The following is a 22610-nucleotide window of genomic DNA, read 5'->3' as shown; positions in this document are numbered from 1 at the left end:
GTTTGTTTGTTCTTGATTTTTCGACACAGGGTTTTTCTGTGTAGCCCTGGCTGTTTTGCGCTGTTAGACCAGGCTGGCCTCTAACTCAAGAGATCTGCCTGCTGGAATTAAAGGCTTGTCTAGGATCATTAGTTTTTAGCCATTCATTAATAACTTCATACTGAGCACCTGCTAGGGCCAGGTTGGGCGATGGAATCGCGGGGCCTATTTCTCACTATAGCCATTCTGCGAAGACCTGAACTGTGAGAGACAGGGTGGGAGGCTCCTTTAAAAGGCGGAGACAAGTCGGCGGAACTGTGGAACAAGGCCCCTGAATGCGCTCTCCGGGACATCTGAAACTGCTACACACGGAAGTATTTTAGGCTAGCAGCGGCCACGCTGCCGGAAGCTTCCCTGTTATGGGCCGCAACAAGAAGAAGAAGCGAGATGGAGATGACCGGCGGCCTCGGCTCGTCCTCAGCTTCGATGAAGAGAAGCGGCGGTGAGTGGCAGGGTCGAACCGGATTCCGGTCGGGCTGCCGGGAGAGGCCTCGCCAGGTCAGGGCGCGCGCATGTCCACACAGGAGACCCTTCCGGCTCCGCCCCTGGACGTGCCCGACTTGGTGGGACGGTGTCGCCCGCTCTCCTCCCGCGGGTCCCGGCCTGTGCAGAGCTGTGCCTTGGATCACCCGAGTCCAGCCTGGCCGGTGGTCCTGGCACACAGCCTGCTTCCGGTCGTCGTCGGCGAACGGCGAGTGAATGGGATAAGAGAGGCTTATGTTCATTCATTCATTCATTCACTCACGCATACTGTGTTAAACCAAGCTTGGGACCCGGAGGCTGAGCCTTTGCGCGTCAGTATCACTGTAGATAAAATGGCACGTTGTGGTGCGTCTGCGAAAACCCTGGTGCAGCGCACCAAACGGAGCTGCAGTTGCCTGTCCTGGCGGTGTAGACCAGTTATCCTAAACCACCGGGATGCTGATGCAGGAGAATTGCTAAGTAAAGGACCGCAGAGAGAGTTCAAGACCAGTCTGGGCATTTGGGCGCTGTCCCTGTCCCCAAAGCAATATAAGCTAATTAGGTTTAATCCTCCAGTACAACAACAACATCGGGACCAGAGCAGAGATCAGATAGGAGGGGGAAGAGTTGGGAGGGTGGGGGCACCCCTAGGTCCCAACCCACCAGTGGGGTCTGGGTGAAGGCCGTCTTGGAAAGCCCAATTAGAGGCGACTCCTGCCAGTGTTGAAGCAGCCCCTCCCGCTCAGTGTCCCCACTGCCCCGCATCGTGTGTCCCCGCCAAGGGGCAAGAGACACAGGTGAGGTAGGCGCCCTGGAGAAAGAAGCCTGCGGGAAGGCAGCGCCCTCCGTCATATTGTGCTTAATGATGGAGCACGCAGTGAGGCGCAGCTCACAGCACAGGTGTGTGGTAGGTTACCCCGCCTGGGATCTGTAAGTGCACCGTGACGGGCCAGCCTGGACTAGCAACTCGTTTTTCATAAGCTGCCCTTGCCATTGAATGACCCAACTGTGTTCTCCGTGATCTTGGATAGGTACCCTAGTCTCTCAGTGTCCTTCTCTGTGAAATAAGGGCAGGCTGTTGAGAGGGCAGAGTGGGTTAGCGCGTAGGGCGGAGCTTGGCCCTTACAGCACTGGAAGTTTCTCCAGGGCCCTCCTGACTGACTCCCCCCCCCCCCCTTTCCTTCCTGCAGGGAGTACCTGACAGGCTTCCACAAACGGAAGGTGGAGCGGAAGAAGGCGGCCATCGAGGAGATTAAGCAGCGGCTGAAGCAGGAGCAGAGGAAGCTCCGGGAGGAGGTGCGGTGCAGAGGAGGGCGGGGGCGTAGGAAGGGGGCGGGAGGGGGGCGGGAGGGAATACGTCTGATGGAGGCCGCCAGAGGCTGAGCAGAAGGTATGTGTGCACGAGGGGAACTGTTTACACACTGGGGGTGCGAAGGATGAGTCTCCTCCTGAGCTTGCTCTATAGTGGTCTCACATCGTGGAAGTGAACAGGGTTGTTGCCTGGGATGGACTGGAAAGCCCAGTGTTCAACCGTGATATATAAAACTTGACAAGAGCACCCCAAGAGAGAAAGGGTTTATTCTGGCTCACTGTTGGAGGGCACGGTCCATCGTGGCCGGGGCTTGAATCCGGCTGGTCCCATCCCAGCCATAGCCAGGAAGCAGAGTAGAGAAGGCATGCTGCTCTTCAGCTCAGTTTCTCCGTCCAGGATCCCAGCCTGGGGGGGGGGGGGGCTTACCACCCATATTGGGCTGGTCTTCTCGCCTCTAGATAATACCCCATAGATATGTCAGAGGCCCATCTCCCTTCTGTCGGGTTAACAATTAACACTGTCACATCATCCTGCTTGACTTCAGCGCCACCAGGAATACCTGAAGATGCTGGCGGAAAGAGAGGAGGCCCTGGGTAAGTCCCCAGCTGGCTCTTATGTGGAGAGCATCTAGTGAGCCTGGGCCGTGTGCCCCGGTGGGTAAGGGAGAATGCAGAGAAGCTGGACAGAGGGTGATTGCCTTAGCCATAGGGATCTTGGTGGTGATGGAGGGGCCGAGGGTGGGTCAGAGACCAGGGACCCCACCACATGGTAAACTGAGGCTGAGCAGAGAGCCTGGGGATGGAACAGCTCTTGCTGTCACTCAGTTTCTTCAAAGCAGGGACAGAGTGATGCCAGGATGGCTTCCAGCACTCATGTGGGTGGGGCGTTGGGCCCCGAGTGGATGCGGAAAGACAGGGTGGGCGGGTTTGATGCCAGTAAAGAATGGCAGGCTCTAGAAAAGCACGCTGCGCCCAGTCCCCGGCCCTCGGGCCGCTGGGAGGTTGGAGCCCGGTGGCTGAGCCAGGGCTGAAGGCCGATCTGTGTCCGCCTTGCAGAGGAGGCGGATGAGCTGGAGCGGCTGGTGACAGCAAAGACAGAGTCGGTGCAGTATGACCACCCCAATCACACAGTCACCGTGACCACCATCAGTGACCTGGACCTCTCAGGGGCCCGGCTGCTGGGTCTTCCCCTGCCAGAGGTAGGTCCCAGGGCAGCCCTGGGGAAGAGGGGCTAGGGTAGATTGGTTCGTGGGGGCCGCTCAGTGCCTGAGGTCAAGGGTCTCCTGCTGAAGTGTGCTCCTGGAGGCTTTCTTGTGTGACTCGGTTCATCAGTTAGCTGAGTGCTGCCATGGTAGACCTGGGGTAATAACCATGAGGATGCAGGGGTGAGGCCCGTGGTACTGAGCCCAGCTATAGTAACTGCTCAGCAGACCACTTAGAGTGACCGCAACCATTGCATGGCAAGCAGCACATGTACCCTTGGCATGTGTGCACAAGGGCCCTGAGTTTGTAATATGGGTTGTGTGTCCTCAATAACTTGTTCAAAACAGCATCCCAGTAAGTGGACAAAACCCTTGCTCCACTTTAAAGCTATGCCTGTGGCTTATGTAGTAATTTCTATATCAGAGTCCCTTCAGCCCTGCAAATGTTCAAGTCTTTTGAATAAAATGCTGTGGTATTTACATAGAACCTACGTAGATCCTCCCTTGTCCTTTAATTCATCTCCTAGTTACTTAGAAGACTGAATGCCAGGCCAGCAAGATAGCTTAGGGTAAAGGTGCTTCCACAGCCTGAGTTCAGTCCCTGGAGCTCTGGAACTCCACGAGGTGGAAGGAGAGAACTGACTCCTACAGGTTCTCTCTCTCTCTCTCTCTCTCTCTCTCTCACACACACACACACACCCCACCCCAACACATGCACACTAAATAATACAAAAACAATCTGAGTACTCTGTAAGTCCTGCCTGAGTTGTTACAGTGCAGTGGTCAAATAATAGCATGAGTCTGGGAACTTGAGAGATGACTCAGCGGTTAAGAACATTTTCTGCTCTTGCAAAAGACCCAGGTTCAATTCCCAGCACCCACACAGTGACTCACAACAGGGGCAGGCCAGCATAATGCCTGAGTCCTTACAACTCCAGTTCCAGGAGATCTGACCCCTCTTCTGACCTCTGCAAGCAATGTATTCATCAATTTAAAAGTCTTTAAAAAAAAAGATAAATCGCCGGGCGGTGGTGGCGCACACCTTTAATCCCAGCAATCGGGAGGCAGAGGCAGGCAGATCTCTGTGAGTTCGAGGCCAGCCTGGTCTACAAAGTGAGTTCCAGGACAGCCTCCAAAGCTATAGAGAAACCCTGTCTCAAAAAAACCAAAAAAAAAAAAAAAAAAGATAAATCTATGCTCAGCCCAGACACTGTGTCTCCTTCCAGATGTTTTACTTCTTTTCATTCTGTAGCTGGTCGACTCCAACTGCCCAGAGAGTACAGCATAAAGAGCATTTCCAGGCTGAGGATGCAGCCTGTCCAGAATGTGAGGCCCTAGGTCCAGTCTCCAACATCACAAAACAACAGAACCAAACCCCACACATTGCCAAGGACAGGCATGGAAGCACACAAGGCTAGGTGAAGGCAGGAGGTTCAAGACCAGCCTGGGCCCCTCTCTCTCTCAGAAGGAGAAAATTCCTGCCCCGAGTTGCAGTGTCTACATCCTGGAAAGCCGTGGCCTGGCTGGCTTCTACCTGCTTTATGCTTGTCCTCTCTAAGGCCTGACACAGTGTGTCTTGTCATTTTGCTGATGTTACTATGTTTGGAAACGGGCTGTCCTTTGTCATTCTGGTTCTCAAACAGTGTCCTAGTTTCCTGTCTGCTAGTGTGACAAACACTATAGCCAAAACAACCTAGGGGAGGAAAGGGTTTATTCATCTTATACTTCCGGGTCAGAGTTCATCATAGAAGGAAGTCAGGGGAGAAACTCAACAAAGGAACCGGAGGTTCAAACTGTGCTCACTCTGACTCGCTCGCTCTCTAGTTCATGGTTAGCTAGCGTTTTCATACAGCCCAGGACTAAAGAATGATGCCACCCAATGTGGCTTGGTCTTGCCCATAGACCAACCTGATCTAGGCCATTTCTCAATTGAGTCTTCTCTCAGTGACTCTGGGATGTGTCAGGTTGGCAATTAAGGCTAAACAGGATAGACATACACAGTGCATTTCTGTCCGGAGCCTTCTCTGAGTCTTATGAAGGCCTTTAAGGTTGCTGACCAGACTTCTGTGCTAAAGGTAGGGCTTCTCAGGGTGCCTGCCTACTTCCTGTAACAGTCCCTATCCTTTGTCTCTCTAGCAAGGGGACCTGGATGGGTCCCAGGAGGAGATGTCATCCATGGAGAAGCCAACCAAAGCCTTGCCCAGGAAGTCCAAAGATCCCCTCCTATCTCAGCGGTAAGCTCTCGCTTAGTTCCTGGGTCCCATTTCTGCCTGGTACTAGCGAGTAGGCATGCGGAGTTACCCCATCCTGGCGGTGGGGGCGAGGAGCCTGTCAGGCTCTGTAGAGGCAGACCAGGAATTTGAAATGTGTTTGGAGCTTGTCCCAGCTTCTCATCCATGAGTCAGATGATCAGTGTCCAGTTTCCCCACCGTTGCCTCAGTCTCAGGGTAAGCCCAGGCCCTGGCCTCACCAGCCTCCACTCTCCTCAGTGTCAGGGTAAGCCCAGGCCCTGGCCTCACCAGCCTCCACTCTCCTCAGTCTCAGGGTAAGCCCAGGCCCTGGCCTCACCAGCCTCCACTCTCCTCGCAGCATCTCCTCCCTCACAGCTACCCTGCACGCACACAGTCGGAAGAAGGTCAAGAGGAAACCCCCTCGGCGGGCCCAAGACTCCACCAAGAAACCTCCCAGTGCAACTCGTACCAGCAAGACCCAGCGCCGCCGCAGGATGGCCGGAAAAGCCAGGCACAGCGGGGAATGAGCCCTCGAGAAGCCCGTGGGTCCCCAGCCAAAGTCTGTGGCTGTCCCTGCAACCCAGCTGTGCTGAGGACTAACTGCAACCTAAGCCTAAAACCAGGACTTCTGCAGCCCGGGGTGGGCTTCCTGAAGCCCTGGCCCCAGGAGCCTGCAGAGCTGTGTCAGGATTTCTTCACAAATGTACATCCACCCGGAACTCAACAGTCCTTGAGACTCCTCACAGGTGTGCTTGTGATTTGTCCTGGCTCTGGTGCCGTGCCCCATCTCCCACCTGTGGGCTTTCCTGAGGGTATTACAAGGTCATGTCCTGTCTGGGTCCCCTAGCATAGCTGGAGGATGGCATGTCCCCTATAGAATCCAGAGCTGTGGCCCACTGTGTGGTATATGGAATATTTCAGCAAGGAGACTGAGCGGCAGAAGACTCAATTCATGTCATCTGCAGCTACACAGGGAGTTTTGTGCCATCTTGGTCCAGCTGTCGGGTGGCATCTGAAGACTGAGGGCTAGAGTCAGAAAGCCACATTCAGGGATTGCAAGTTGAGCTCAGAGCCTTCCTGGGGCCGGCTTGGCCTGGCCTTAGCCCCTCCTTCCTTCCTTTCCTTTCTCTGCTTTGGGAGTGGTGACTCCACCATAGACCTGGGCCTCACCCTTTAGACCACTGCACAGGACAACAAGGCAGGAAATGCAGGGATTTGGTTCCTGTGTGAGCCTCAAACAGTGCTAGCCTACCATGTGTGTTTCCCTGTATGAGTTCCCATCAGGCCACCCTGAGACTGGAGTATGAATAGGATAAATAGGGCACTTTGCAGCACACCAGGGTCACAGCTCATGGCTCACAGCATGTCCCTGTCTTGTCAGTAGAGATGTCTGCCTCCATCCCCTTTCTCTGTTGAGGTGATATCATTTCCAAAGTACACTGGCAATTCACCAGAAGTGAGACGCCATATGCCTTTCCTGTATGCCATTGGTTTTTCTAACTGTCACAAGTGTGGCCAGTTCTCAGAGCAGGGAGGTGGAGTCAGAACCCCTGGAAACTTGTATGTCCTCCCAGGACACCCCTACACATGCACGTGCCCCCACACACATGGTCTAAGCCCCTGAAAACTGTGTCTTCTCCCAGGACACACCCTGTACACAGGATACCCCTACACATGCACGTGCCCCCATACACACGGTCTAAGCCCCTGAAAACTGTGTCTTCTCCCAGGATACACTGTGTACACAGGACACCCCCACACTCTCTCAGCGTGGACTCCTTCCCTATCTTTCCGCTGTGGGCAGAGTTGGGTCTGTGGGGACATCAAGAACAGAAAGGTTAGTTTGACATGGTGACACACTTGTACCAGCACTTGGAAGCAGAAGAGGAAGCATTGCTGTAAGGTCTAGCCTAGTCAGGGCTACAGAGAGCCAGCCTCAAAAAAAAAAAAACAGACAAGGAAAGGAATGAAGTTACTAGGACATGCTTGTACATGAGGCCTGGGTAGGAGACCCCAAATTCTAAGCCCAGCTTGGGCAACATATCGGGACCTAGGACAGAGAGAGTCAGCTCCATATATCAAATGTTCACAACTAGTTCGTGTACTGAGGACTCTCAGATTGATGTTGGGAAGACTAGAAGCTGGGTGGCAGGCTTTTAAATCTTCTTTTGGGCCTTTTTTTTTTTTTTTTTGGATAACTTTGCCTCACAGCCCAAGATAGCTGTTTGAGCTCCAGCCAGCACATCTGCATTTCAGCTAGCAGAGAAAGAGGAAGGGATGGAGAAGGACATAATCATAATCAATCTCTTAAAAAAACCTACACTCGACGGGTGGTGGCGCACACCTTTAATCCCAGCACTCGGGAGGCAGAGGCAGGCAGATCTCTGTGAGTTTGAGGCTGGGCTGGACCAACAGCCTCCAAAACAATACAGAGAAACCCTGTCTCATCAAAACAAAACAAAAAAACCTACACACTTGCTGTGTTCTGTTGGCCAAAGGCCTCTGGGGTGTGTGTGTGTGTGTGTGTGTGTGTGTGTGTGTGTGTGTGTGTGTGTGTGTGTGTGTGTGTGTGTGTGTGTGTTCGTGTGTTCCCTGCTGGGAGAGAAGTAAGAACTTTGGCTGTTCCAGGAAGGAAAGTACCCAGAGGAGAACCAGGGCATGGTCTGTGAACAGGGAAGGAGGGGGATTGGGGTAGAGCTAGCGGGCTCTTTTCCCGGGAAGAGCTGTGGGGAGGCTGACAGCAGCACAGAGCTAACTGCCCCCAGCTGGCCCTGTGCTGGGACAACAGTGGGCAGTGACTCAGTCCAGGGAAGGCAGAGGGCCCGGGCTCTCCAGAGCAGGACAGGACAGGGGCATTTGAGAAGGCTTTTGCTCAGAGACACCCCTTAACCTGCTTAAAAGGCCAACAGGAGAGGATGCTGCCTGGTTCAGGGTCCCTGGAGAGCAAGGGATTGTGGGTCCGGGAGGCTGAATGGAGTGAGTCAGCATTGTGGCTTTATTTTAGAGAGGCCTCCTGGTGGCAGCGAGGGTGTGTGCTGGCAGATCTGAAACCAAACCCAGACATACCAGGAGAGGCAGGTTTGCAGGCCTTGGCCTTCAGTGTTTTCAGGCCACTTGCCAGGTGCAGGACACTGAGGTGAGTGCTGAGCAAAGCAGCTGGAGCGCTGTGAGCATGAGGCAGGGACGCCAAGGCGGGAGCAGAGCAGGGAAGGCAACTCTGACATCAATGGCAAAGCAAGTCCACCAAGCTGGTAGCCATACCCAAAAAACAAAGGTCTCGCCTCCAGAGGGGTCCCTCGGGTTCCTACACAAAAGACAACCCAAGAGGATTATGAGTCCAGCTGAGAGTTCCCGCTCCACATGGGGATGGCAGAGAGGCCTTCCCGGAGGGAGTAGAATTTGAGCCATCACATGGCAATGGAGATCTCTGATTCACGCCAGGCGTTGGGGTTACACGCCTTTAATCCCAGCACTCGGGGAGGCAGAGACAAGCGGATCTCTGTGAGTTCGTGGCCAGCCTGGTCTACAGAGTGAAGATCTGCGATTCACCATTTCTGAGAGGCCCCAAGCTTATCGTGACTTAGTCACATCGTTGAAAGCCACCTTGACTCCATAGCAACATCTGCGAGCCCTTGGATATAAGCAAACTTCCACCACCAGTCTGATTTTGCCGCTATGCCTTGGCTTGTATCCCCTTAAACTGTGAGCCCCAATCACTGTTTACAACTTTAACTCTGTTTTCCTAGGCAAGTAGACAGGTGAAAACACGCCTGGCTGTGTGGTCACACAGGACAGCCCTGATGACCCCGGTAAAGGTCATCCATACTGTTCTGCTCTGCCAGGTAGCCCTCTCTACCTTGCTCACCAAGGCTCCAAACCCTCCATTGCCCATGAGGAAGGACTGGGTGTCCCTTCCCTTTGCCAGGTGAAGGCACAGGTTCTGGGGTAGAGCAGGGAGTCATGGCACTCTCCAGATCTCTATGGGGTTCTCAGCCAGGTCCCTGAGCCAAGCAAGGGTGTGGATGGAGCAGAGGCCCAGCAAAGTGACAATGCAGGTGGATGGGTGTCTTAGTCATGTTCATTGCTGTGATGAAACACCATGGCACGGGGCTGGAGAGATGGCTCAGCGGTCAAGAACACTGGCTGCTCTCCCAGAGGACCCAGGTTCAATTCCCAGCACCCACATGGTGGCTCACAACCATCTGTAGTGAGATTTAATGCCTTCTTCTGGTGTGCAGGGATACATGTAGAACACTGTAGACACAATAATAAAATAAATCCTTAAAAAAAGTAAGTTGGAGCCGGGCGTTGGTGGCGCACGCCTTTAATCCCAGCACTCGGGAGGCAGAGGCAGGCGGATCTCTGTGAGTTGGAGGCCAGTCTGGTCTACAAAGCGAGTTCCAGGACAGCCTCCAAAGCCACAGAGAAACCCTGTCTCGAAAAAAAAAAAAAAAAAAAAAAAAAAAGTAAGTTGGGCATTGGTGACCCATGCCTTTAATCCCAGCACTCTAGAAGCAGAGGCAGGTGGGTCTCTATAAGTTCCAGACCAGCTTGGTCTACAGAGAGTTTCAGGACTACAGAGAAACCAGGGCCACAGAGAAACCCTGTCTTGAGAAAACATAAAATGATAACAATTTAAAAGTTCTCACCCCCCAACTTATTTTTAAAACATGTCTTGTGAATATTTTGCCCGCACCATATGTGCAGTATCAATGGAGGCCAGAAGAGGGCACTGTACCCCTGGAGCCTCTGTAGTTGCGGATGGTTGAGCTATGTGGGTGCTGGGAAGCAAACCCAACTCGTCTGCAAGAGCAGCATGTGTTGGTAACTGCTGTCATTTCTCCAGCCCATAGGAGTTCTGTTCATAAAAGATCTCCACAACTGGGCCTGTTGATGGTTTGCCTTCCCTCACAGAAGGGGACAGAGAGGACTGTTGGACCTTCACCCGAGTATGCTGGCCCTCCCAATCAGCCATATGCAATTCTGCTCTAATAGTGTGTGGCCTCAGGCTACAGGCGAGGAGGAACTGGGGGCCCTCCATCTATGCAGCTCTGGGGAAACCATAATCCCTGCTTGGTAGAGAGCACTAGCATTTCTGGAAGTAACCCCTCACTCTATAAGGAAGCCTAGTAAACTCATTGGTTCTGCAGAGAGAGTGGTGGCGGAATAGTGCCTTGGGTAGGGGTTGTTGGGTCCTTAGGATGGGTAGACACTGCTTACACCTTCCTCTGGGAAGGACTTTTAGCAAATAGCATTTGCAAAGTTGTCTTTTGGCTTCCACAAATGTGCCCTTCATATGTCAATACAATAAAATAATCAGGTTAAGTCAGTGTGAAGCCAGCAAGTCCAGAGCCTGAGCGGGAGACAGCAACGTGAATAGTGACAGTGGCCACTGCCATGACTGCCTCCACATGCCCTCAGATAAATAGTGACAGTGGCCACTGCCATGACTGCCCTCAGATGAATAGTGACGGTGCCCACTGCCATGACTGCCCTCACATGCCCTCAGATGAATAGTGACAGTGGCCACTGCCATGACTGCCCTCAGATGAATAGTGACGGTGCTGCCATGACTGCCTCCACATGCCCTCAGATGAGTCCGCAGCTCACAGAAGCCTGGGATGTAGTTCCTACAGACATCCTCAGGGAGGCCGGGGGCTCTGGGCCGGTTTCTGGAGTCTGACTTTCCTCCGACAGAACGAGGATGAGGAGGGCTGTGTGGCTCTGTGCCCCGGGCAGCATGGGAGGGTACAAACATGACCATGTGGGGATGAGAGGGTGGCTTTGTCTCCTGGCTGCCATTTCCTGGACTAAGAGCTCTCTGGGTTCCGCCATCCTCCTCACCCACCTCTACAGAGGGGCCTCTGCCTATTTCTCTTTGTTCCCTGCCTCCTGCCATCCTCCTGGGCAAACACTCCAAAGCCAAGGCCAGTCCTGACTCGTGGTGCCCACCCAGGCCCTCTCCTGCTGTTCCTCCAGTCCAGCCTTCCTCCAGCCTGTGACCTGTCCACATCCATGGGCTCACTGCCCCTGGATCTTTGCTAAGATGCATGGGTCTCTTGTTCCTCGATGAGCCTCAGCAAACATGACCAACAAAGGGACTCCATAAATGTCTAGTAACTGGGTTGTCAGGTGGGCACCCTCAGTTGCCTCTAGGTTGAATTGCCTGGTAGGGACAGAGGGCTGGGCCTTGCTCAGTCCCAACTCAGTTGAAATACCCATTCTGCCCCAGGCTCAGAGAGGTCAAGTAACTGTCGCAAGGTCACCCAGCCAAGAAGTGTTAGAGGCTGACCCTGAACCAAGGTCTTACTAGCCCCTGTCTTGTGACTAGCCAGACCACAGAGAAGCACACTGTGCCTTGCCAGCCAGCTCCATGCTGGGCCGGGATGGCTGATCAGGGCCTCTCTCTGCCCTCACCTAGGAAGAAGCCACATTTTATTCATGCTCTCTTTTCTGAGTGCTTCAGCAGACATAGGTGAATGAGAGAACCGGGGAACATTCCACGGTGGCCTGTGGAGTCCTGATTCTGCCCGTATTAGCTGTCCCACCCTGGCAAGTCAGTTGACACCTCTGATCTTTGTTGCTGTGTGTAAGGGCCTGGCTTAGGAGCTGGAGTATAACCAGTGCACAACCTGAAACGTTAGGGTGTGGCCAGGTCAGGGTTCAGATGGAGGGGAAGACCCCTGAGCTGGGGTGCTCTGTGCTCCTCGAGACCCTCACTGCAGTGCCTGGAGTGATGCCACGTTGGCACTGTATTCCGCTCATATGTACTAGCTGTCTGGAACTGTTCTGCCTGAACAAGGCATTTAGTCGGTTGGCTTCCGTTTTTGGTGTTTTTGCTTTTGTTTGATGGGGTCTTAGGTAGAGCAGGCCTCCAACTGATTCTGTAGCCAAATTTGGCCTGGACCTCCTAATCTATCTCCCTCCCTCTGTCCCTCCCTCCCCCCTCCCTCCCCCTCCCTCCCTCCTCTCCCTCCCTCCCTTCCCCCTTCCCCCCAGACAGAGTTTCTCTGTGTAACAGCCCCTGGCTGTCCTGGAACTCACTCTGTAGACCAGGCTGGCCTCGAACTCACAGCGATCCTCCTGGGTCACCACCGGGTGGCCTACCTCCTGGTTTTCTTGCCTTCACTCCCAGGTCACTGCTCCTACTGCCCCCGCCTCCCAACTGCTGGACTTACCGATGGACGTGCGTCACCAGCCTCTGGCTTTGCTTTCTGGGCATGTCTCACTCTGTCTGCCAGGCTGACCCGTTCTCCTGCTTCAGATCGTCAAGTGCCACCACACCGGGATAGCCACACTTTGTACTTTCCACGTGTGCGTTAGTGCCTTTTTGAAGACCTTAGCTAGAAAAGCCAACGGGAAAGGGCCTAGAGAACGCGGGGTCAGCCTAGCCTTCAGGCCCCATGGGAACCAGACTGGACCAGGCTGCGGCAGCGCAGCCAGGCGAAACGTGCCGGGCATCCCGCGCTCCCAGGCGCCTGGGCACCTCCCGCCTCTGCCCCGCCCCTAGTCCTCGCTGGGTCCAATCGCACACTGGCCATGCAAATGAAGCTCCGAGGGCGAGCCTATTGGAGCGCTGCAGGGGTGTGGTCTTACACGCGCCTCCCGGGCAGCGTTTTGATTCATTGTTAAAACGGGATTGTGACCCTGGTGCTAGCACCTCCACCGCCCGGTGAGTAGAAATCCGAGCTCAGGTCAGAACCCCGAAGCTAGCGGAACCGAGCGGGCCAGAGCGAGAGACCAGGGGAGGGAGGGAGGCTGCGGGACCCCGAGGAGCAGGGAGACCGGCTGCAGGAAGGGGACTAAGGGCCATTCTCAGGGCGGGGTGTGCAGACGCACGAGGGCTTCTTGCAGTTACAGTCTTACTGCATTTTAGGGGAGATTTCTGCCGGTTGGCTGGGGGTCGTGGAGGAACCTGGAGTCACAAGGAACACATGAAGAGTCCTTGTCTCGCCCCCGGAAAAGGAGCCACGTTCTCCACCCAAGACGATGCTCCTCTTGGTGGTTGGACCAGGAAAGAACAACCCAGGTTGGTGGGGCACATCCACCCATCCACCATGCAGGGGGCTAAGTAGGGCAGACCGATGGCTGCCCGGGGAGGACCCAAGCCCGGTGGATCCTCCTGTGGGGGTCCCAGTCTCCAAGGGAATGACCTGGCGCCTCAGGGGAGGACCCAGAATCCCTCAGTTCAGCTGAGATTGATTGGCAACAAAATCCCCCCCCCAGCTCTGTCGTCACCAAGTAGGTCAGGTATGAGGTGACCCTGGGGTGCTCTAAGGTACACGGGCTCTTTTTTTGGAGGGGGGCGATACTGGAAACCTCCCCTACCTATACCTTCCCAGGCTGTGGATGAGTGAGAGGGCAGCAGTCTCCTGACCCAGAGTCGCTTCCAGGGTGTGGACGTTATAGACTCCAAAACAGAGAGGACTGGACTTGGTTAAAGACCCCCAGCTAGGATGGCGGTGTGGCTCAGTGGTTAGAGCGGCTGTCTAACACCTGCCAGGACTTGGGTTTGATCTTCAGAAGTGGGGGATGGGCAGACACACCACGCAATACGGACACCAGTGCTTCTTTTTCTGGCTAAGTTCAGTCACACATGACCTCAGGCGCTGTTCACTTGTGTCTAAGATTTGTCCTCCAGTCTGAAAGCTACCTGGCCAGCCCTGTGTATCACTCTCTGTTTGCCGGGGACCTGGGTGACTTGGCAGTGTGCTCCAGTACCCTTGCGTTCACCTCTGGGCTTTGGAGGACAGACCAGAGCCTCCAGCTGGGCCAGCGCTGCACTGTGTCAGGGAACCTCTCTGAGCCCTGGTTGCCTCCTCTGAGACTGGTGGTAACTTTTGCTGAGTAAGAGGGGAGCTGCAGTGTTACAGGGCTAGACACTTTGGGATGACTTAGGAACCCTCTTTCAAGGTGATTCAACTGGATAGAAACAGAGAAAACAGAATTATGGGGGTTTTGTTGTTGGCTTCTTTATTTGTTGTGTGTGTGTGTGTGTGTGTGTTACGTGTTTGCGTGTGTGTACATTTGTGTGTGGGTACATGTGGAAGAAGGAGGGTGATGCTGAGGTTTCCTTTCTCCCTCCCTCCCTCCCTCCCTCTCTCCCTCCCTTCCTTCCTTCCTTTTTAGTTTTTCAATACAGTTTTTTCTCTGTGTAGCCCTGGCTGTCCTGGAACTCACTTTGTAGACCAGGCTGGCCTTGAACTCAGAGATCCGCCTGACTGTGCCTCCCGAGTGTTGGGATTAAATGTGTGCAGCACCGCCGCCTGGCAGGTGATGCTGACTTTCCTTTTCAGACGGGTCTCACCAGGGAGCCTGGGCCCACGCAAATCTTCACCTCCCCACATGTGTGACACCCAGCTAGGGTTCTGGGCGTTCAGATACAGGTCCTCATGCTTGTTGGCAGCTCTTTCTGTTGTTGTTTTGTTTTTCAAGAGATGGAGGCTGTATATGTTGCCTACACTGATCCCATACTTGCATGCTCACAAGTGTTCTGAGTGGCTGGGCTCAGGGGTGCACGTCACCTCCTATGGCTGGAAACTTGCCTTTATCATGATTTGTTTTTATTTGTTTGTTTTTCCAGACAGAATTCTCTGTGTAGTCCTGGCTGTACTGGGACTCGCTTTGTAGATCAGACTGGCCTTGAACTCATTTGCCTCTGCGTCCTGAGTACTGGGATCAAAGCCATGTGCCACCACCTCCCAACTTTGTCAAATATGGTTTTTCTCATGAAAACTTATATTTTTATGAGCAGTACAAGGAGAATACAATTCAGGGTCCTTAGAACATTGACCAATAATATATAATAAAGATTAGAAATCATATGCAAATGCTTGGCAGTATGTTTGGAAACTTGGTGGCTGTTACTATTGGTGAATACATGAACAGAAAAGTAGGTAGAGCTTGGGTAAACCAGCCCTAGGATCTACACAGTGGCCCGCCAGTCGTCAGGTTCTTGTCCCCAAATCTTTCCCAGGCCCCACCTAGAGAGCCACAGGATCACAGGAGCTGCCTGGTGTGACTTACCTGCCATGGAGGAAGTGGCTAGGAATGGCCCAGGTGTACATTTTGAAGCTAGTGTATCTCCCAAGAGCCCTGTCTGAGCTGCTGTCACCCTGGGGAGGCCCATGGAGCAAGATACCAGGTAGGCTGCCTTTCTCTGTGGCAGGTGGTTTGGAATGTGGGTCGGGGATGGGCTGGGCCAGGAACTTGCAGTTGAAGGGGATGCTTCCTCCTGAGCTGTGGGCCACTTGGACTGTGTTAATACTCCTACATTTTGTCCACTTTCCAGAGGTCCTATGTGTATTTATTTATATGTATAAACCACGATTTGGGGTCAGCTTGTGTAGTCATTTGGGATGAATAGTTCTTGAACTGAGCCAGCGTTTCACGGGTTGCTAGGGCAGTGATGGTAAATGAAGCTGTCACATCATTGGCTCCAGGGGGCTGGTGGCCTACTCAACATCATGATCAGGAAGAAAGAAACCGGGGAAATGACTGTTTCAGCATAGCTGCGATCCATGCTATGAAGGAACAGGGCTGTCAGGCCACGGGGAAAGTTCTCTGAGGACCTTCAGCAACTTGAAGAAGGCTTGCCATTGAAGCTAGGAAAAAGAAGAGGGAAGGGAACGATACAGTGTGTCCAAAGGCTTTGAGGCAGAAAGGATGAAGTCCATCGGACTCATTGATCATTGAGAGGGAGAGCCACCAGTACAGAGTGGAGAACTGCTTGGGGCCTCGCTCTCATCTGGCTTTGTGTGCTTGGTTTTGTAGACATGTTGAGGACCTTAGATTGCATCTCAGTTGTCACGCAGTGACCCCAAGGACTGTAAACAAGATAGTGACTAAAGTCTTCATTTTCATGCTGCTGTGATTGCTGGGCAGAGTGTGGAAGGCAGGGAGGAGAGAGGGGAGCAGGGAAAGGGTGGAGCCTCTGCAGGTCTGCATTGGTCCCGAGTTGATGGCAGCCTTGAGATGGGGACAGAGGACTGTCCAGCCCCAGAGTCAGTTTTTACTACCATGTCCCATGCACAGAGACTGTGCCCTTCCTGAATTTGGGGCTTCCTTGGTGACCTTCCTGGAGAGCAGGGCAGTTATCACTGAGGTTTCAAGCTGAAGCCACCACTGAAGCAAACAGGGTCTGATGCCAGCGTTCCTCTTGAGGAGTGAAGTGTCCCCCCAGCCTCCTGGGAAGGAGGGCCACGGGCTGGTGTGCGCCCCCAGCCCTCCAGATGCTTATCTCCATCTTCTGGGCCACCTCTGCCTCCTATTACTTTAATTAAAAACTGACTGGGGCTGGCAATGTGACTCATTGAGTAAGGGTGGTGTCAGTCCCTGGGACCCACGTGGTAAAAGGTGCAACATGACCCTCACAAGTTGTCCTCTGACTTACACACAAGCACACATATACACAAACACAAATACACACACGAACACACAAAATAAATGTTAAAAAAAAGAAGCTGGGAGCCAGATGTTGGTGGTGCATGACTTTAGTCCCAGCACTCAGGAAGAAGAGGCAGGCGGATCTCTGTGAGTTCAAGGCCAGCCTGGTCTATAGAGCCTGTTCCAGGACAGTCAGAACTGTTACACAGAGAAACCCTGTGTGGTGGTGGTGGTGGTGGTGGTGGTGGTGGTGGTGGTGGTGGTGGAGGAGGAGGAGGAGGAGGAGGAGGAGGAGGAGGAGGAGGAGGAGGAGGAGGAAGAAGAAGAAGAAGAAGAAGAAGAAGAAGAAGAAGAAGAAGAAGAAGAAGAAGAAGAAGAAGAAGAAGAAGAAGAAGTAGCAGTAGCAGCAGAGAGATGGGTTAGTGGTTAAGAGCACTTGCTGCACTTTCAGGCTAGGTTTGGTTCCCCAGCCCCATGTCAGAAACTTACAACCACCTGAATCTCCATTTTAGGGAATCTAACGCCCTCTTGTAGCTTCCATGGGCACCTGCACACAGGTGATGTACATACACATATCCAGGCGCACATACCCATATATATAAAATTGTAAATATTTTAAAAACTTGACTGGGAGCTGGGCTGTGCCAATGGTGGCAAAGAGGCGGTTCAGTGACGAGCACTTGGCATAAAACATGATGCTCTAAGATCCATCTTAGGGCTGGAGAGATGGTTCAGTGGTTAAGAGCACTGGCTCTTCCAAAGGTCCTAAGTTCAATTCCCAGCAACCACATGGTAGGTAGCTCACAACCATCTATAATGAGATCTGGTGCTCTCTTCTGCCGGGAAGGCACACATTTAGGCAAAACACTGTATACATAATAAATCTTAAAAAAAAAAAGATTCATCCCAGCACTCAGGAGGCAGAGGCAGGTGGAGTTCTGTGAGTTTGAGGCTAGCCTGGAAAACAGCAAGTTCCAGGACAACCAGGGCTACACAGAGACCCTGTCTGAAAAATTAAAAAAAAATCTATGCCCAGTAGCACTCAAAGGCAAGGTGATTCTAGCCTCCATCTAAGACCTTTTCTTACTCTGCCCTGCTCTGTGGATGCAGGCGTATCTGTGGTGCCAGATTCCCCGAGCATCTGTCTCCTGCTGTGGTCTAGCACTGAACTGTAGCTTGGATCATTTCCACGGTGTCCTAATGGTGCTCACACTCACTGTGCCCTGAGCAACCTCATACCTTAGGTGTTAGCCACGGGCTCCTCCTCCCCATCCCCAGTCTTGTCAATTCCTAGTCCACTAGCAAGCACAAAAAAAGTTAGGTGCAGCTGGGTGGTGGTGGCATGAACCTTTAATCCCAGCACTTGAGAGGTAGGACATTCTCTGTGAGTTTGAGGCCAGCCTCGTCTACAAAATGAGTTCCAGGGCAGCCAGGGCTGTTACACAGAGAAACCCTGTCTTGAAAAAAGCAAAAATAGATAGATAGATAGATAGATAGATAGATAGATAGATAGATAGACAGACAGATAATGAAATAAAGAGCTGGGTGTGTGATGACTTGTACAACACAGCACTGGGAGACAGACAGGAACATACCATGGACTTGTTTACCAGGCAGTCTTATGATGTTCAGAACACAGTGGTAGAATGATGGGTGGCAGTGCTGTGGTGTGGCAAACGCCTTTAACCCAGCACTCAGGAGGCAGAGGCAGGTGGATGCCTTGAGTTCAAGGCCAGCCTGGTCTACAGAGTGAGTTCCAGGACAGCCAGGGCTACACAGAGAAATCCTGTCGTTAAACCACTAAAATGAAATAAAGAATAAGGTGGTTCAGTGTTAGTGACACATGTCTTTAATCCAAGCACTTGGGAGGCAGAGGCAGGCAGATCTCTGTGAGTTTGAGACCAGCCTGATCTGCAGAGTGAGTTCCAGGACAGGCTCCAAAGCCACAGAGAAACCCTGTCTCGAAAAACAAAACAAAACAACAACAACAAAAAGATTAAGGTGGTGGGAACTGGAGATATGGCTATGTGGGTAAGAGCATTTTGCTACTCTTGCAGAGGACTTGAATTCAGTTCCCAGTACCTACTTGGAGGCTCAGAACCATCTCTAACTTAAATTCCAGAGGATCCAACACTTTCTGACCCAGTGGACACCGAATGCATGAGGTACAGAGACATACATGGAGGCCAGTAATCATACACAGAACAATAAAATAATTTTTAAAAAGGTAGAACTGTGCATGGTGGTTCTTGGGAGGCAGAAGCAAATGGATCTCTTTGAAGAATCCAAGGCCAGCCTGGACTGCATAGTGAGTTTCAAGTCAGTCAAGGCTACAGGGACTTTGCCTAAAATAAATAAATGTGGAAAATAATAGAGGAAGACACCAGTGCAGTGTCATTCTCCAGTCTCTATGTGCACATATGTTCATGTGCACCTAACACACACACACATGCATACACACTCACATGCATACACACATGCATACACATGCACACATACATACACACACACATGCACACATACACACACACACACACACACACCTGAATCTAGTTTAGGGACACAACTCAGAAGTAGGACTCTTGCCTAACATGAACAAGCCCATGACTTCCATTCCCAACATTACATAGAACAAGTTTTTTGTGGGTTTTGTTGTTGTTTTGGTTTGTTTGTTTTCAAGACAGGGTTTCCCTGGCTGTCCTAGAACTTGCTCTGTAGACAAGGCTGGCCTGGAAGTCATGGAGATCTGCTGTCTCTTCCTCCTGAGTCCTGGGATTAAAAGTGTGCACCACCACAGGACGCTCTGAGGTTAGGGAGGAGGCAGTGGACAGAGAATCTCTATTGTTTCCCCAGGGAGCCGGCATCTACCCTTGAGCGCTTGCTGTCACTGGCTTGTTTTGTCTATAGTGTCCACTGTCTCTCCAGGTCATTCTTACAGCATGTCTCCATGGAACCAAATGTAGCCAGTGCCCCACCTTGCCCCAAAGGATTCTGGGATCTTGGTCCCATTTGATTCAATCCAGACTCATGGAGCGCGAAAAGGTCAATATTTAAAAGCATCACTGGCCTGTTTGGGGCAGTGCAGCCCCAAGCTGGGTCCCCACCACATCTGCCACAGGGGATGACCTAGGCTTCCCTGCTCTAGATTTTGTAGAAATGGTCTGGTCACAAAGTGTCCCCCACGCCGGGCGTTGGTGGCGCACGCCTTTAATCCCAGCACTCGGGAGGCAGAGGCAGGCGGATCTCTGTGAGTTCCAGACCAGCCTGATCTACCGAGCAAGTTCCAGGACAGCCTCCAAAACAATACAGAGAAACCCTGTCTCGAAAAACAAAAACAAGCAAACAAACAAAAAAACCAAAGTGTCCCCTATGACCTACTGGACATGATTAGCTGCTGGTCATATGGTGCTTCTTGGCATCTGCAGCTTCTGAAACCCGGGCTCCAGACACACCGGAGTCCACAGGCTGGGGGGCTGGTGGAAGCTGAGCCCTGGAAGTCACATGGTATTGAGTAGGCTGTGGCCAGGTTTGGAGAGGGAGACAGAATAGGTTGGGTGAGAGGGAGGACAGGTTGTGTGGAAGGGCCTTGCTTCACGCTAGGGCCACACAGACCTTTATATGAGGGCTTGCCCCCCCCCCCCGCCCTTTTCAGTCAGACTCTATTTATGTAGCCCAGGCTGGTTTGAACTCATAATCCTCCCATCTTAGTGCTGGCATTGCAAGTGTGAATCACCAGGGCTGGTTGATTGATTGATTGATTGATTGATTGATTGATTGATTGATTGGTTTTTCCAGACAGGGTTTCACTGTGGCTTTGGAGGCTGTCCTGAAACTCACTCTTGTAGACCAGGCTGGTCTCGAACTCACAGAGGTCCTCCTGCCTCTGCCTCCCGAGTGCTGGGATTAAAGGCGTGTGCCACCACTGCCTGGCCAATTTATTTATTCTTAATTATATTAAATATTATTCTACCAATTTAACATTTGTAAGGTTCTATTTAATGTTTTCTATTGGGTTTTTGTACTCATGATGAATTTCACCTGGTGCAATTTTTTTCATATCCCCTAGGGGGTGGCTGTGGTTATCATGACAGTTTTATAGGTGATGCAATTGAGGCCAAGTCACCTAGCCAAGGTCTTGGTCACACCTCTGCCTCCTTTTCATAGACAGGTCCAGAGAGAGGGGAAGCCACGCAGTGAGGTCGTTCAGCTGGGACAGAACTCAGGTCTGTTATAGGAGAGACTGACACTCACTAGGCAGGAAATCAGAGCTGGGAACTGACATGGTCACGTGAGCAGGGGGGATGGGGCTAAGGGTGAAAGCAAGAATTAGGTGCCATGTCAGCCGGGGTTCGTGCTGGGTGGGGCCTTTGGAAGTGCAGGGCTTGGGTTGAGAGTTTGCTGCCTCCTTCTTGCCATGCTGTCCCCTGGGTAGCCGAGGCGCCAGGCCGGGCTGTGGATCTGACACCTCCCGGCTGCCTGGCTTTGATCAGAATCTGGCTATGGGCAGGTGTGAAACTGAATCCTGACTGACGGGCCCTCTTTGGCCTGGATGTGGCTGCAGACCTCCAGCCCTTCCTTGGCACAGCCTGGCTTCGCTCGTGGTGGCTTTCTTGAATTCTAGAACACTTCTGCCCACCCAGGGCACTGCCTGGGCTACAGCCGCTGTCCCGGTCGCTGGGCTCCAGGGTCCCCAGGGAGACTCCCACCAGGCCGGGCTCTCAGGTGAGCCGCCAGGATCGGGTTCCTCTGGTTTCATGTCGTGCATTGTTCTTGGCTGGGCCCCGGCTTATGAAACAGTAATGAGGGGCCCTGCTCCTGAGGCTGGTCCCTCTAAGGTTTCTGCTGCCTGGAGCACTGCAGCCACCCCGGCCCAGAGTCAGGGCCTGGGAGGGCGGCAGTGTGGGGGCCTGAACCAGAGCCCCCCGGGAACGAGGGTGCTGACAGCCGCCAGCTGCCGCTGCCGGAGCCCGATGCCCAGGTAACCCGAGAGGAGGCGGGGCACAAGGTGCCATGGCCCTGTCTCCCACCACCAAGGGAGGGCCCTGCCATTCCGGGAGGTGGAGGGAATGGGGGGGGGCCTTCTATGAGGGGAGCAGCTGTTCCTTCTGCCTGAGCCCAATGTCAGCCTTTCCAGGTGTGACCTTGCTGTGGACAGGGCGAGGGCACACCTTTAGCCTGGGGGCTGCGACCCTCCTCTTTGGGGTCCCTGCCTCTCCTGTAGTGGAACTGAGCCCTTCATTTCTTCCAGACCTTACGGCCCCTCCACCTTCAGACCTCCTCCATTCGGGCCAGGCCAGTCCTCTCCTTCCCTCTTGCTTTCTGGATGCAAGGGTGCTCTGGGACCCTTGGGTGCAGTTCCTGTTCTCAGCATGCGCACACACATTTGTGTTTACATAATCCTGGACACATACGCACCAGTGTAGCTGACAGGCCTGCTATACACGTGCACCTGGGTACATATCGCTCAATAATGATGTACACACGGGTGCCCCAAAACACAGGTCACGCGAGCGCGCGCGCACACACACACACACACACACACACACACACACACACCATTGTGCACATGTGTGCATATGTACTCCAGGCACCCTGCTGACTCTGACAACAGTCCCCAGGGCACTGCCAGCTGATGGACTGACTGGTCTCCTTGAGCAGGGAGGATCCCAGGAGATGACTTCTGGAGACACTCACCAGTCTGAGCTGGGAGGGGCTGCCGGGGAGGGGGAAGGGAAGTCCCACGTGGGCCTGAGCTGTCTCCTCTCTCCAGTGCGGGCCCAGGAGCCTCCCACCTTCCAGTGCCGACCCGCCTTACTTGGACCTCCCCTGCTGCCCACTGGCCCCTGAGGACCCACCCGGTACCACCCCCTGTGCTGGCCACTCCGTGGAAGGCCTTGGCCTCAGGCAGGGGCCTCAGAGGTGGGTAGAACACCAGGTTCCAGGGACTGACCCCCTGGGGGGGATACCCATACCTTCCCTA

At 53.2% G+C, this 22610-nt stretch overlaps 2 protein-coding genes across 3 annotated transcripts; both read left to right on the top strand.

The window, feature by feature from the left end:
• The first annotated feature begins 329 nt into the window (after positions 1 to 329).
• Positions 330 to 5988, top strand: Nol12 (nucleolar protein 12). 2 transcript variants are annotated; one of them, XM_005066967.4, is made up of 6 exons: positions 330 to 481; positions 1692 to 1797; positions 2358 to 2406; positions 2869 to 3011; positions 5151 to 5248; positions 5604 to 5988. In XM_005066967.4, exons 1-6 carry the CDS (start codon positions 399 to 401, stop codon positions 5770 to 5772), a joined length of 648 nt encoding a protein of 215 aa, XP_005067024.1. In that variant the 5' UTR covers positions 330 to 398; the 3' UTR covers positions 5773 to 5988. The 2 variants fall into 2 exon arrangements, with proteins under 2 accessions (XP_005067024.1, XP_040610104.1); XM_040754170.1 differs by lacking the exon at positions 330 to 481 and adding an exon at positions 537 to 730.
• A 6398-nt stretch (positions 5989 to 12386) lies between these two features.
• Positions 12387 to 22477, top strand: LOC121142978. The gene is given in 7 exon segments (XM_040754244.1): positions 12387 to 12917; positions 13122 to 13274; positions 15222 to 15325; positions 15328 to 15389; positions 21316 to 21352; positions 21466 to 21608; positions 22289 to 22477. Coding segments are annotated over 7 exon segments (957 nt in total). The 5' UTR covers positions 12387 to 12648.
• The last annotated feature ends 133 nt before the right edge of the window (positions 22478 to 22610 follow it).

The sequence above is a fragment of the Mesocricetus auratus genome, unplaced genomic scaffold (assembly GCF_017639785.1).
Source record: "Mesocricetus auratus isolate SY011 unplaced genomic scaffold, BCM_Maur_2.0 Super-Scaffold_100010, whole genome shotgun sequence".
In the NCBI taxonomy this organism is placed as follows: Eukaryota; Metazoa; Chordata; class Mammalia; order Rodentia; family Cricetidae; genus Mesocricetus; species Mesocricetus auratus.
Note: the sequence above shows the minus strand (reverse complement) of the source record. Positions and strands in the feature narration are given on the sequence as shown.